Raw genomic sequence first — 13,577 nt, forward strand, 5'->3', positions numbered from 1 at the left:
ACATCATCTACTAATAAGGAACCGAGCAAGAACGGCAAGGAATTCAAAGAATCAAGAGAAACTTCTCTACATAAAATGATCAATCTCCTGCACTTGTGTGAGTTCAACTATGTACATATATTAAATGACAAAACTGAAATCTATGATGCCTGCACAGTAGCACACAATTTCTGGTGACAAAATCTCACCTGGATTTTCTAAATTATCGGCTCTATTTTGCCCTTTTCTCATAAACGTAGCACATACATCAACAGAACCGAATCTACCAATACTTCAGACGATCCTCTAGTCCTAGGCCTGCTTACACGTTGATCGGCTGCTATGTAAAAATCCAATTATCACAAACTATTTGCACACTACAAATTTTGATTATTCTGAAAGCAGAAAACACCCCAAAAAAGGATTATAATTTGCTCGAAATCCCTGGTGACACTTCAAAGTAACTGGCGGAGCTGTTGGTTTTCCCTTCGCAGCGACTGTACTTCTTTCATCAACTCATCTTGCTTTTCTAGGATTGAGGTTAGCAAGCCCACCATTGCGGTCTGTCATGATCATAAAAACATGAGGTGACACACTGTTAAGAGATGGCAGCAATAGGATTATCATCATTATAAGGGTTACCACTAGATGTGTATATATACAAGGTAGAAGCAGTAAGTACATTACAGGAAACTTTTAACTTAAAAATTTGCATAGATTTAAGTGTGAGAACCATCGTTAAGATGTTTCGAGCCATTTACACCACAAGCCATATATGGCCTTGGCAAGAAGAGTGCTACATACAGGTTTTAGGGTCAAAAGAGTGGACCAACTTGCTTAAATGGAGCTGCTGCAAGTGATTTTAAAGACCATTTCTCTCTTGATTGCTTGAACAGAAAAGGTGTGTAAGAGCAGATTTGGATGAGGAAGCAAGAAACCTTAGGACTCAGAATTTAGGACGTCAAAGCATCTATATAAGAAAGCACTTGTTCAGGCATTGCATAAAAGTAATACATATTGTAGGAATACTTAAATATAGTAGTTGTAATTATGATTAAACCAACTGATCTTAATAAAACATGGCATCAACTGAATATATTTAATTTTTGGGGCAAGATTTCAAAAGGTGTAGGAAAATAGGAAGATGGTTTCAGGTACTGAGGTTTCCATTTTGGAGGACTGGACCATATACATAACAATACTATGATCTGTATAACTGAGCTAAATTGATGGGATAACACTTGCTCTTTATGTTTCTGTTAACAGGAATACAAAGCATTATAACTCCCATTTAAATTGGTAAAGCTCAGCCAAGATTGCCATGATTCTCGTAGGTTATGCCATTTTGCTCTTTCTAATACTAGATATCTTGTATCTCATGCTAAAATATGAATCAAGGCATCAGCTTTCTAAAATCAGAGGCATATGCGTGAGAAAGGAGTCTGCCATCCTAGCTAGTGTAAAGTTTATGGCTGAAAATGCAATAGGTTCTTTTTTAACAAAGATGTAATGCATATTTATGCCAAAGAATTCTAAAAAGTGCTTGCATACAGATATGTCAGAAAAGCTAAAAATAAATCATCATTATGATCTACCTCCTGCATATGGAATTGTCTTAGCAGCTCAATGTGAAGATTCCTCACATCTTCATGGATCGACTTCTGCAGAGATCCCAAAGTCTCTTCAAGAGTGTGCTGGACTAGCTGAAGTGAAAATGAAGAAGTTCCTTGTTGATCTGTTGGCTGACCTAATGCTCGCATAGATTGAGATGACACTCCCTGCCACAACAAAAATTATGCACAAACATCAACTTTCTCATGCAATTTCGTAGTGCTGTATAAGCGATGTATTACATGTGTATGTATGGGCATGCATGTCTAATTACATTGATTGCAGGAAGGCTCCCGGTCCCCGAGGCATTTGATGCTTCTTGCCCCGATAGCAGGCTATTTAGCAATTCTTCTCTAGTTTCTGCTCCTGTTTTCTTTGATTTTGGTGAACCCACTGCTGAAGCTATTCCCTCACTGAAGGAAGAGGTGGTGCTTATTCTCTCAGCATATGTGGAATACCTCCGAGGGAAAGTTGATAGCGACGTTCCTGGCAACTCAAGATTAGATGATGATGATGATGGCATCATTTTAGTCCCTAACGATGTGGAAACAGAGCTAAGATGGTAAGCAGATGAGGATTCCATGATTACTGAAGAATTTGCATGGTTTAAGGCAAGTTTATTCTGCATATTTGTAAAACTTGTGCTAGAAATTGTTGCAGAGTTCTTGGAGTGACTGGACGATGAAGATGAATCTTGCAAGCCTGCAAATATTGGTCCAGTGGCTAATGACACAGAAGGCACAAAGCGTGACAGTGAAATTGGCTGGCGGTGAGTTAATTTGTCCAGCAACGCATTTCCACCCCAGGCTTCAGGAGTTGAAGAGAAAGATGATGTTTCACCCTTTGAAGAGGCAACTTGTGTGGCAGCTGATGATATAACAGAAGAACTGTCCTGCAATGGTGATGATCAAATTTCAATTAGAACTTTTCCATGGGCTCACTGAATTATACAATAGAATGATATGCCATAAGGTCTACAGAAAGAATAAGAAAGCTGACTGCTGCGATGCCAATGCTTTTTCACCTTACATTCTTACAATGTCTCACATGTTTCAAAACTTACATATGTTAGCAGAAAAAGGAACGGCGCAAAAATAAATTCATCAACTAGAGTCATCTCATGAGGACCATAACTAAAATCGTGTCAATCATGAGTGCCCTTCATATGATAGGACTTTATATGAGCTATCACCAAAATTTGCAAGCCATTTAAAAGGAAATGGTCAAACTGTTGCAGTTGGTTGATGTGTTTCTAGCTATGGATCATCCACATAGTGCCAATAGGTTGCAGTCATGATCATGGTAGACAGAGATAACATTCACTTCACACCTAGAGCTGCCCTTTTTACATAAGCAATATGAAAAGAGTAAGAATCAAGTATTAAACCTGTTTGGATGTTGAATTTGATCTCCAATCTGATATTGGATGAGAATCAGTGCTGCCTTCAGTAAAGGGAAATCTCCTAAGTGAAGAAGGAAACACTGCAGATTTCTTGTCATTGGGCATGTTATCCTTTGTTGCTTCATCACGGTCATCCCACCAATTGCCAAGAGAAGGTGTAATTGGCTGAACATCCACAAGCGGAGAAAATACATCCATATCATCATCCTTTAAGTTATAACTAGACCGAGGTGCATGTAGCTTTGGCAAAGATCCACTTGACCAAAGTCGACTCCGCTGTGGAGTTTCCTCTACAGCAGGTGTTGCTGATATTGACCCATTAGTGCTTGCTGTCAAAGAAGAGCGAAAGCTAGGCATCGTTGCAGAAGGGAAACTCAATGCTGCCATAGAAGGCAGGGGATCTGGCATAAGAACAGAGTCCTCACTGGTACCCCCAAGAAGAGCAACTTCAGCAGTGCAACTATTCTCATTTACAATGACAGGCTTTGATCTTTGCCAGCACAAACTTGTAACTGCCTGATAAGAAGATGAAAATAAAAATAAAAAAAAGGATACTAGATCCAATCATAATGGATGTATGTGCAGAACAAATTACAAGAAGGCCATTTTACCATGATAGAAGGATTACTATGTGGAACACAAAATACTCAAGAAGTAATCACATATGTTATCTGAAAGAAACCCAATTAAGAAGGTGCTATTAAATATAAAAACCATTAATAATGTGTGGTTATGGTAGCAAATTATGTACACACGAGTTATTTCACATATAATAGGTAGTGATCAGATTTAAATGGCAATAAAAACTTACTGCAAAGATGTCATTAGCAAACAAAATGGTTAGCTACAGTAGAAGAAACTCGCTGATAGATTTATTTTTTTTTTTAAAAAAAAGAAGTTATAAATTTCACTGTGGCATGTTAGATCTGAATTTATTTTATTTATGTTGACCCTGAAACTGATTTTCTGCCATGTAGATGTGCAAAGTTTTGTTGGTGATCTCTGCCAGTCATGATACTTCTAACAAGCATAAGCACTTGATTTTCAGGATTGCTAATAAGAGGGGTCGCGAAATCAATGATTGGAACATAATGCTGTTCACGAGGATTGCCCATAGTTGAAATGTATTCTTGCTTAGTTATTCCTTAAAAAATCTTCTGCTATTGTCAATTCTGCTGGACAAACATCCTAGTGAAAGCAAGGCAGGACAACTAGTTTGCTTTGATTTATTTGATCTGATGTGCAACATACTAGCACATGATAGATGCTAGCAAATCTAGATATTCTTAAAAATAAATTTCTACATGTCTAAGGATGTGGAATCAGAATCATGAATATGAATGATACTGGAATAGCCACACAGAAATAAGAGGCTTGCTATTGGATGGTACTATTCATCTGATTATTTATTTTATCGTTGCATCAATAGACAAACTCATAGGGTAGATATTAACATGGTAACCGTAGATGGAATATTTTACTGGAAATCCACACAAGGTAAGAAAGCTATAGAGTTTCAAATAAGAAAAGTGTAAGAATCCACAATGATAATATACTTGTACAGGAGTATAAAGTATTATACATTACAATTGATTCTATCAACAAACTAAACTATCATATATATACAGAAGCCTGGTCAAAAATCAATAGGCAGGCAAGAAGTTAAGAAATAAAGAAGCTAATCCCAGTTTTAAAGATTTTGAGTGTTATAGCATATTTAGAGAAGATTGGTACCTCAGAACTATTATACGCACGAAGAACAGTAAAAGGTTGAGGTTTTCCCCGAACATCATAGAACACTACACGTCCATTGTTTGTTCCAGCAGCCAGTACATTGCCATCATCATGATATGCCAGCGATGAGAAGGGTGCCTCATAATGAGTGCATGATGTGGACCTTCTTGTCCCACAATCATACGTATACAACTTTTTATCTAGACCGACACTAGCAATTATCTATAAGAAGGTAAGGAAAATGTCAAGAGGTGTCAACTGTATATCATACCTATAAAAATTGAAGAAAGTTACAAAACGAATTAAGGACAAAAAGGAAAAAAATAGTTCATATCTTTACCACATGTTTTAACTAATGAGATAAACTATTCATCGAAATCAGCGATACACAATTGAATTAAGAGAAAGACGAGACCTTGTCGCTTGATGGTGAGAAGCAAACGCCAGTTGTTGGTGCAGAATGCTGTTTCAGCCAAGAAACCTGTTGCCAGTGAAAGTAATGAGCTAAAACCCTCATTTAAACCGTAGCAACTAAGCATCAAAACCATATGAAGTAACTGGAAGCACAATGACTTTCAGCAACAAAGGAAAACAGTTTTCATCAACCAATAAATAGGGTACAGAAAGTGATCTGATCATAGCAGTGTGTCTATATCTTTAGAAATTGTATAGCATGAAGAGGGTGAAAAGAATGAAGGCCAATGTACGATTGATATTCATTTTCCTTCAGTTAAAATTCATGGAACTTTAAACTTCAATACATCGGAAGATTGAATACCTTAGAAAAAGGGACTTTGACAGATGGACTTAACACCAGGGAAAAAGAGATGGACTTTAAAGACACTCCATTTATTGATTTTCAGTTCAAAGTTTTCAAAAAAATTTAAATGCCTACACATTCACATGTATGTATATATAGAATTATAGCTTCATATCTGTAAAACACTAGTGTGATCTGCTAACACCACCAAAAACAATCTAAATTATCAGCTTCCCTAAACTCCCAGACCACCTAACAATCTGGAGAAAAGATATCCTGTCATGACTTAGAAGCAAGGTATGAGAGCATCAAACTATGGCAGCATTTAGAATTTTTACACAGTTGCAGAACCTTGTTTGCACATAGGAATAGGCTCCAACAATTTGATGTTATCAACTTACAATATTATAACCACATCTTAGTTACACAATTTAGATTGTCATTTTTTACTAGGGAGTAATAGGAAGCACTGACATCACACAATTTTAAACCAGCAGGAAAACCAGCAGCATCACATTTCATTCTTGGAATTATATGCAGTGAGATTCAGCAATATCTTACAGACCTTTGGACTGCGGCCAGTTGTATCCCATAAATGTACAGATCCATCATCACCTGCTGTCACCAAAATGTGCCGACTAAGTCGAGAATAATCAAGCACTCTTAATACCTGGTCTTAGAGCATTAACATGATTGAAACATCAGATTCAGAAACAGCTTGTTTAAACATCTCTACACATGAATAAGATTAAGTACAAAAAAAATCAACTAAAAGAAGAAAGAAAAGAAAAGACAACCAAACAACCTGCCCATTTGGGTCCTTGAGTTCAGCAGCCCGTGCTCCAGAAGCAAGATTATGGAGAATAAGATCCCCCTTTACACTGATGGATGCCAAATGCTCATCTTTGCAATTGTACATAACACCAGTGATCGTATCAGTGTGACCACTCAGCCATTTGATGCAGCGTTTTCTTTGTAAATCCCATATTCTGACAATATGACCACTTCCACCAGAACAAAGATATCTAGAACCTTTGTTACTAAAGCTGATGGAAACTATAGCCTCCTGCAAATGAACGAAAAGGATTTTCAAAGAATGGTTAGAGAAATTGTGATAGAAAACAAGATCTAAAAAAGTGATGGTGTTTGATAATATTTATGCAGATACGGCATCAGACCAACTTTACGGCCACAGCAAGGTTCAGAATTTGGTCATTATGGCCAAAGCAAGCTGGTTCAGATTTGGTTATTCAAGAATTGTTCAATATCATTGATGCAATATGGAATTCTGATTTGTCTTTGATTAAATAACAAAGTATCAGGTTGCAATCCGTAAAAATTAAACAGTGTACGCATGTATGTATGTTGGACAAACTGAAATTAGAAGTTGACACTAGAAAATCAGTCCTCTGTGACAAACAAATAATTATCCGCATCTTGAAATGAAGGAAGATCAAAAATTTAGCAGATTCAACAACCCATTAGTACAATCTAGCATATAAGTTAATCCCATGAAGGTAGCCGTGCAATGATATAATGCCCATCAATAAAAAAAGTGCTACGAATATGGAAAATGTAGACATCTAGTGGCATCAGTTTCCCCAGTACAATCAATGCTATCAGTAGCTACTCTCATGCCTCATATATATTTCAATTATTTTTCAAATTATGAGTCAATAGGTGGATCAGCAAGAGCATAATCAAATCTGCACGCAAACCTTTGAATATGTACATCATATAATGTGTGCTACCTTACTTGAAATAAACCAGCCTAACTTCTTTTCTCATTACAAATATGTAACAATTATTAGCATTCTGAAGGTGCCAGCAGCAGAGTTGCTAAATAACATCTGTCACTAGAGACTGGGTTTGATCTCCACCTCAACCCAATAAAAGAAGGTGGACCTCTGCATCTACTCCTGCTCTCTAAGAAAGAATTAGTATTAGCTTTCTCAATGTCTTAATTCTCTCATATGCCATCTTATTTTTCTCATACCATATGACATTTGACATTTTATTCTTCTAGTTTTATGTTGGTATATCTAGTAATTCCAGAATAGGAAAAAAGTAACCTTAATGCTCAACAGCAGAACTAAAGCCAGACACATGACAATAACACATTGTCTGATGTGCAGACATTATTAGTATCCCCTCAAATTAACCATAAGAAATGCTATGCATGTTTTAGAGTGCAAAATGACAGTCGAAGAGGTTTCTAATGATTTTTTTCGCATGCAGAAAACTTGACATGGTTGCAAATCCTGTATAACAAAAGTGTCAGGCATGCATAATTAACACAAAACAACACAAACTTTTGTGGAATTGTAACCCAAGAAAAATATCCTAAACGCATAGCCGAATCCATAAAGCGACGCTTAAGAAGTACAAGTAACCTGAAATTTTAGGGTTTTCTGTTGCATATTTCTTTGCTTTTTGTCTTTTCTTTTTCATTTGATAGCCCACCTTATCATTGGGATAAATGGAGTTGGATAACTTGTTCACCCCCTCCATAGTTACAACTTATTATTAATTTTTTCTAGCTTTACTCATTACCTAGATGAGAGTATCAAAATGAATCAATTACTACAAAGTTTAACTCCCACTTACCAAGGGGAAAAGGCCTACAAGACCATATCCCTTCTGGATAGATATGATTAGTTCAAGATAGTATTACAGCTCATTTTTTAAAGCAATGTTAAGACTTCAATCAAATTTTGAGAAGGAACAAGTACCCATGGCTCAGGACCAATTTAGATATTTCCAACTCATCTTGCACAAGCACGTTGTAATGCCATATATGTTAACAGCTTCACCCAACCTTCCAGGTATTCCAGTCATTCCACCCATATTGCAGTGTCTATGTAACATACTTTTTATAAAGCAAGTATTGTACAGAAAATGAACTTAGAACATTGCACCAATGCATAAACTCACAAAGTAATAAAATGAATCAATTTAATGGCAAACATGTTAAGTCTAAAATGTTCAGGGAATCAAAAGCCCATTCATCATGTAAATACTGAAATGAACATATACAAATAGGAAGTTACTTCTATATCATCACCAAGATCACCCCCAGAAAGAGGTATCACTCCCATGCTTTGACCATTTTTATGCCACAGGGAGATCTTCCTATCATCCCCAGCACTGGCAACCACTAGATCTGCAACAACAACAACAACAAAATAAAAACTAAGACGAAAATATCAATGTTAACATAACTTATCATGTGGATACATCTACAAGGTGTTTTATCATCTTCTATATTATCGCAATATATGAAATTAAAAGTTGTTCCTCCAGACATCAAAATCCTACCAATAACAATCCTACCAGACACATCCCACATCAAAATCAAGACCTAATATAATCTGGTCACAGCCAAGTCCAATTGGCATTTAATATTAACCAACATGTGTAGTAACCTCTGACTGTTTAACAAGAACAAATTAGTTATGTAAAAATAAAAATATCTCTTATTCATATTTAGAAAGTTCATTCACCCTCTTATGCAAAAAACATTGATCATAGGCAAGACATGTATATATGATGAACAAACATTGCAATGCCAAATTTAATATCAGGAGATTCATGACATGTTGCTGATATGAGAAATCTCTCCATACCAGCTATAAGTGGTATGAAGGATTAATAAGAGATTTGAAACTAAATATCATTACGCATGTTACCCATCATACATATGAGAGCACATTGTTGTTAAAAGGCAAGTCCACATGGTGTAGGATGGTTTAGTAACATCAACTAAGTTGTACTGTTCTAATAAGGCAAGTTGTCAACAATCAGTGACCAAAAACTAAAATGGGATTCAGAAAATGAAAAAATAAGAATCTACAGCTGAACTGGAAAATTAGCTAAACCAGTGCAGCAAAAACGCTAAAAGTTAAAACAAAATCAGAGAAAAAAGGGAAATGACAAAGCATCGGAAAACAAAATGCATATATCAGCTAAGATGACAGAGAGAAAACAAAAACATATAGATTTAAACAATCAATCTTAGAGAGAATAGTGCAATTTAAGTGGAATAAGTTAAAGTTAAAAAAGGTCCAGAAGTACTCACCAATGCTTCTAGAAAAGGACCACAACTAGGTAAGATTCATGTTTGCCATCAAATGAAGCAACATTGAAGCATATATCATATAAGGGGGGATTAAGCTGCCTTTCTTCTCGTTCAAAAGCAGTAAAACTTTTTGTGAAATGGATACAAGTTATGCAAATAACTCAAAACAGTTTGAGTTGATAGAGAAGAGGCAACCTGAGAACAAATTGATGGAAAGGAAGGGTTCCCAACGTTCACACCAAACAGCTGAATTAGGTTTTCTGACTATTATAGTAGTAATATTTTCTTGGTTGTGATGTTTGAGATGTGCTTGTTGGGCTACAACATCTACTTAGTAAATTAGATCACATGATAATATTTAACATCGTGCAGTAGTTACAATTACAAGTGGCCCAAGAAGCACATCTCAAACATCATCACCAAGATTTTTTTTTAGAAGAAAGATAGGTATCCCATCAGTTCATGTCATGACAACTGAAACCAAGCAAAAGATTTTTTTTTTTTTTTTGCACGAAATTGAGAGCAAAACCGACTTATCCATAAAAAGATATATGATTTTTATCCAAAAAATTTTAAAAAAATAGATGATCAGAGAAATAAAGCAAGAAAGGGGTTACTGGTGTGGTTCCATTTGAGGGAGTTCACTTGGGATCCAGGGGAGGGAGTGTAGCTCAGCACGCACGGATCGCCCGAATCCACCGTAACATCGAAGATCTTAACAGTGTCCCCTCCGCACGTGGCCAGCAGGGACGCCGACGGATCCACGAAGCTCATCTTCCGCGCGAATCAGCAACCGAATCCTCGCCCTATTAAGCAACAAACAGTACCTGATTCGAAAACTCAAAAATCAAAACAATGCCCTAATTTTTTCCTTCTAAAAAGCAATGCCCCTAATTTTCGACGTCGAGGGGAAGATAGAGTGAGATCAACAACCCTAGTAAGAAACAAAGAGAGATCAGAATCAAAACCCTGGTAACGAGATCAGGGATTGTCTGATTCAAATTCTCTCCTTTTCTGGTTTCCTTTGCCTCGCAATAAAGATCGCGACGAGGGGGATGGAAAGAATTGAAGGAGCAGAAGAGGGAAGGAGCGGATCCCAGCGGCCGACGGCGACTCGGTTGGGGTTTTCAAATGGGTTTCGGATTTTCCCTTCGTTTTCGTTCCGTCGGAACTACCAACGGTCATGTTTCGGTATGCGTCGGGGACGTGCTATTGGATCTTATGCTCATCCGGAATCCCTGATGGAGGTGGATTTGGAAGCTAATGGTTCTAGCAAGGGTGCGCAAAAAAAAGCAGCCAACTACTAACCCGATTCGGACCGTTCTTTCCAATTTAATTTAGGAATAATCATTCAAAAAATTGTAAATTATTTAAAATTTTTATTTTTTTAAATTTTAATTTAGTGCAATTAGTTCAACTTAGATTCTAGCTATGAATTCTGTACGGCTACCATGACGAAATCGTCCCGTAATCAGTTTATATTGCAAATAAGATGATGTGTACAGAATTTATGGTCAGAATCCGAATCGAACGGGGTTAAACTAAATGCTATTATTTTTCTGGCGGAAGCTTTATGGGAAACGTAGACACATAAGTTGGATCTAAATGCAACAAGAACCTGGCACGTACAGTGGACGTGAAAGGCTGCAACTAAACTGGGACAGAACACTCGAACCACGGTTCAAGTGGGGTCACCATGTGTTGGGATAGTTTTGAAATTGGAAAAAAAAAAAAGTTGAATTTTTCGAGCTTCCCCACACAGATTTCTGGGGTCTAATTTCAATTACACTCCTTCCTTGTCATTCAGGACTTGCAGGAAGATTTGCAAACTAGACTATTCATGCGAAGGTTGGTGTTGAGGTCGTCCTCTGACCTCAGACTTTAGCCTCCACCGAACTAGAACAGGAAAAGAATACTGTATCCCCACAGAAGGTATTGTCCGCTTTGGGGATCAGTGGCTCCGAGCCCAGTAGGCTCGCTGGAGGGCGCCACCCTTCACGGTTTTTTCCTTTAAAAGGCGCCTCCTGAGGAAAGGATAATTGAGCCCTCCATTTAAGGTACAGATCTTTTCGCTATTCAGTCGATGTGGGACTAAGTTCGAGATCCTTTATTCCCACAACATCAGCATGATAAAGACAGCTACTTCCTTCGCCTGAGCTCGGAAACAGCTCGAACTTGAAAGTCGGGAAGTAGTATTGGGGGAAAAATAGATCACTCAAAGCACATGGTCAAATCGCTGACACTTGATGATGAACGTGACGACGGCGAGCATGCTCTCAGAGCGCCCGACCTCATCGCGCTCGATCTCCGCACTTACGACCTCGACCTCGGCATGACTCACGCAGGCACGGTCTCGGCCGAGTTAAGCCCGATCGACCTCAAGACCAGAAAAGACCCGGTCAAAGGGAAGAACCGACCCCCACTTCACCGAAAATCAAGTCATCTATATCCGGGATCAAACTCCGCGATCTCCGCCCAATGGTTGTCAATATTTAAATTCACACGATCTCAACGGATTGCCAGCTAGTCCGAAATCTCAGACCGTTTACGGTAATTCATTGATTCGCACGATCACGCCCGATCATAGGTAACCGCTACATCCCCTCCTATAAAAAGGAGGGGAGCTCTAGGCAGGGGACTCTCTCTCTCTCCTTCCTCTCCTGCCGAAAATACATCCTTATATCATTTCTCTCCATTATTCTTCTCCATTAAAAGCCCCTCTCTGACTTAAGTATCGAGGTCCTACGACGGAACCCCCGGCCACAGGCTTCTTGCAGGTCCATCGGAGACAATTGTCTGCCGCCGTACTACCAGTCGGAGCTCCTCCTCCTCAGTCCGCGGTCATCTTCGGGTCCAATTTCCAGCAACAGTTGGGGTATAAGAAGGAAAGTGGGAAATGTTATCCACAAATTGCCCTGCACAATGGAAAAAGTCATTCAGGCACCAATAACAACATATTCTTAAAATCTTCGAGACCTGTAAAGACCTCAAAAGTCTCTTCTCGTCTTCAAGGGCATGAGCTTATTCGCAATGTCACGGAAGTGGAATTCATTCCATCGTCACCTTTGCACCAAAACAGCATCGAGAAAAAGAAAATGGGCCTATGTCTGTGGGTTCGTATCAGCATTTTTTGTAATAGAACTCCTTTTTGTCACATTTGGTTGGTGGTTTTATTTTCATGAGGGAGAGAGAGTGGAAGATTGTCGGTGATCATTTAGAAATTCATCTAAGGCGGAGATTGTTAGAGAGTAAGAGAGGAAGAGAGGGAGGGAAATTTCAATCAACAATCTAAATTCTTTAGGAGGTAGATCTCGACTTCTAATATCAACTCCGTCTTCTGTCATTCCGCCAAATTTTTTCGAATGGAGAGTTATGCTCAATCAAAATTTTACCAAAAAAAAAAATTTTCAGTTTGATTGGCTCGTTTTCGTTTGAGACCCTAAACAATAGAATTTGAGCTCGATCAATAGGGGCACCACCCCATAAAGGATGGAAATGATAGAATTTAGTCGCATTATAGATCTTAAAAAATTGTCCGATTAAAAAAAAAGATCATCTTAATGGGGCATCAAATGATCAATTTATGACCTCTAGAAGTTTGATCTGCGAGTCGGCTTTCTGACGTGACGGATGTCATTTCTGAACCTTGTCCAACCTTACTCATAATGTTCAAAATAGTCCACATCAATTCTGAGGATCTTTTTGAATCACCACTAATTTAGCAATGGGCTCTTGTTTTAGCACGACTTAAAAGGGAGGGGAAGGAGAGTCACATGGATGGAGCGTTTTGAGATCTATGCAAACCGATGAATGACAAAGGATGAAGTATTTTGAGATCTATGCAGACAAATAAATGACAAAGGATGGAACACTTTGAGATCTATGCAAGCGAATAGATGGTAGAGGACAGAGAGCATTCAGATTGTGCAGGTGCATGAATGACAAGGATAGAGTGCTTTGAGATTTATGCGAGCAGATGGATGATAGAGGATGAAGTACTTTGAGATTTGTGC

The 13,577-nt window shown here is 38.0% G+C and overlaps 1 protein-coding gene across 5 annotated transcripts; it reads right to left on the minus strand.

The window, feature by feature from the left end:
• Positions 1–67: 67 nt before the first annotated feature.
• Positions 68–10,803, minus strand: LOC103697585 (protein NEDD1). Of its 5 annotated transcripts, none has more exons than XM_026801469.2 (11): positions 10,593–10,803; positions 10,182–10,391; positions 8,537–8,649; positions 6,292–6,552; positions 6,052–6,156; positions 5,142–5,207; positions 4,727–4,948; positions 2,978–3,508; positions 1,865–2,482; positions 1,575–1,757; positions 435–542 (listed from the first exon to the last, which is right to left on the minus strand). In XM_026801469.2, the coding sequence occupies exons 2-11, from the start codon at positions 10,336–10,338 to the stop codon at positions 435–437; spliced, it is 2,364 nt and encodes a 787-aa protein (XP_026657270.1). In that variant the 5' UTR covers positions 10,339–10,391; positions 10,593–10,803. The 5 variants fall into 5 exon arrangements, with proteins under 5 accessions (XP_017696201.1, XP_026657270.1, XP_008777726.1 ...); XM_008779504.4 differs by having other exon boundaries at positions 10,182–10,370; positions 10,533–10,803; XM_008779477.4 differs by having other exon boundaries at positions 10,533–10,803.
• Positions 10,804–13,577: the final 2,774 nt, after the last annotated feature.

The sequence above is a fragment of the Phoenix dactylifera genome, chromosome 12, assembly GCF_009389715.1.
Source record: "Phoenix dactylifera cultivar Barhee BC4 chromosome 12, palm_55x_up_171113_PBpolish2nd_filt_p, whole genome shotgun sequence".
Taxonomy (NCBI): Eukaryota; Viridiplantae; Streptophyta; class Magnoliopsida; order Arecales; family Arecaceae; genus Phoenix; species Phoenix dactylifera.

Excerpts from the sequence above, each read along its gene's own strand:
- LOC103697585 (XM_017840712.2), bottom strand. The coding sequence starts at position 10,338 with ATGAGCTTCGTGGATCCGTCGGCGTCCCTGCTGGCCACGTGCGGAGGG. Across the intron at positions 4,949-5,141 it reads TCTCACCATCAAGCGACAAG|ATAATTGCTAGTGTCGGTCT; the intron begins GTCTCGTCTTTC and ends ACCTTCTTATAG. Across the intron at positions 2,483-2,977 it reads CAAATTCAACATCCAAACAG|GACAGTTCTTCTGTTATATC; the intron begins GTTTAATACTTG and ends TCACCATTGCAG.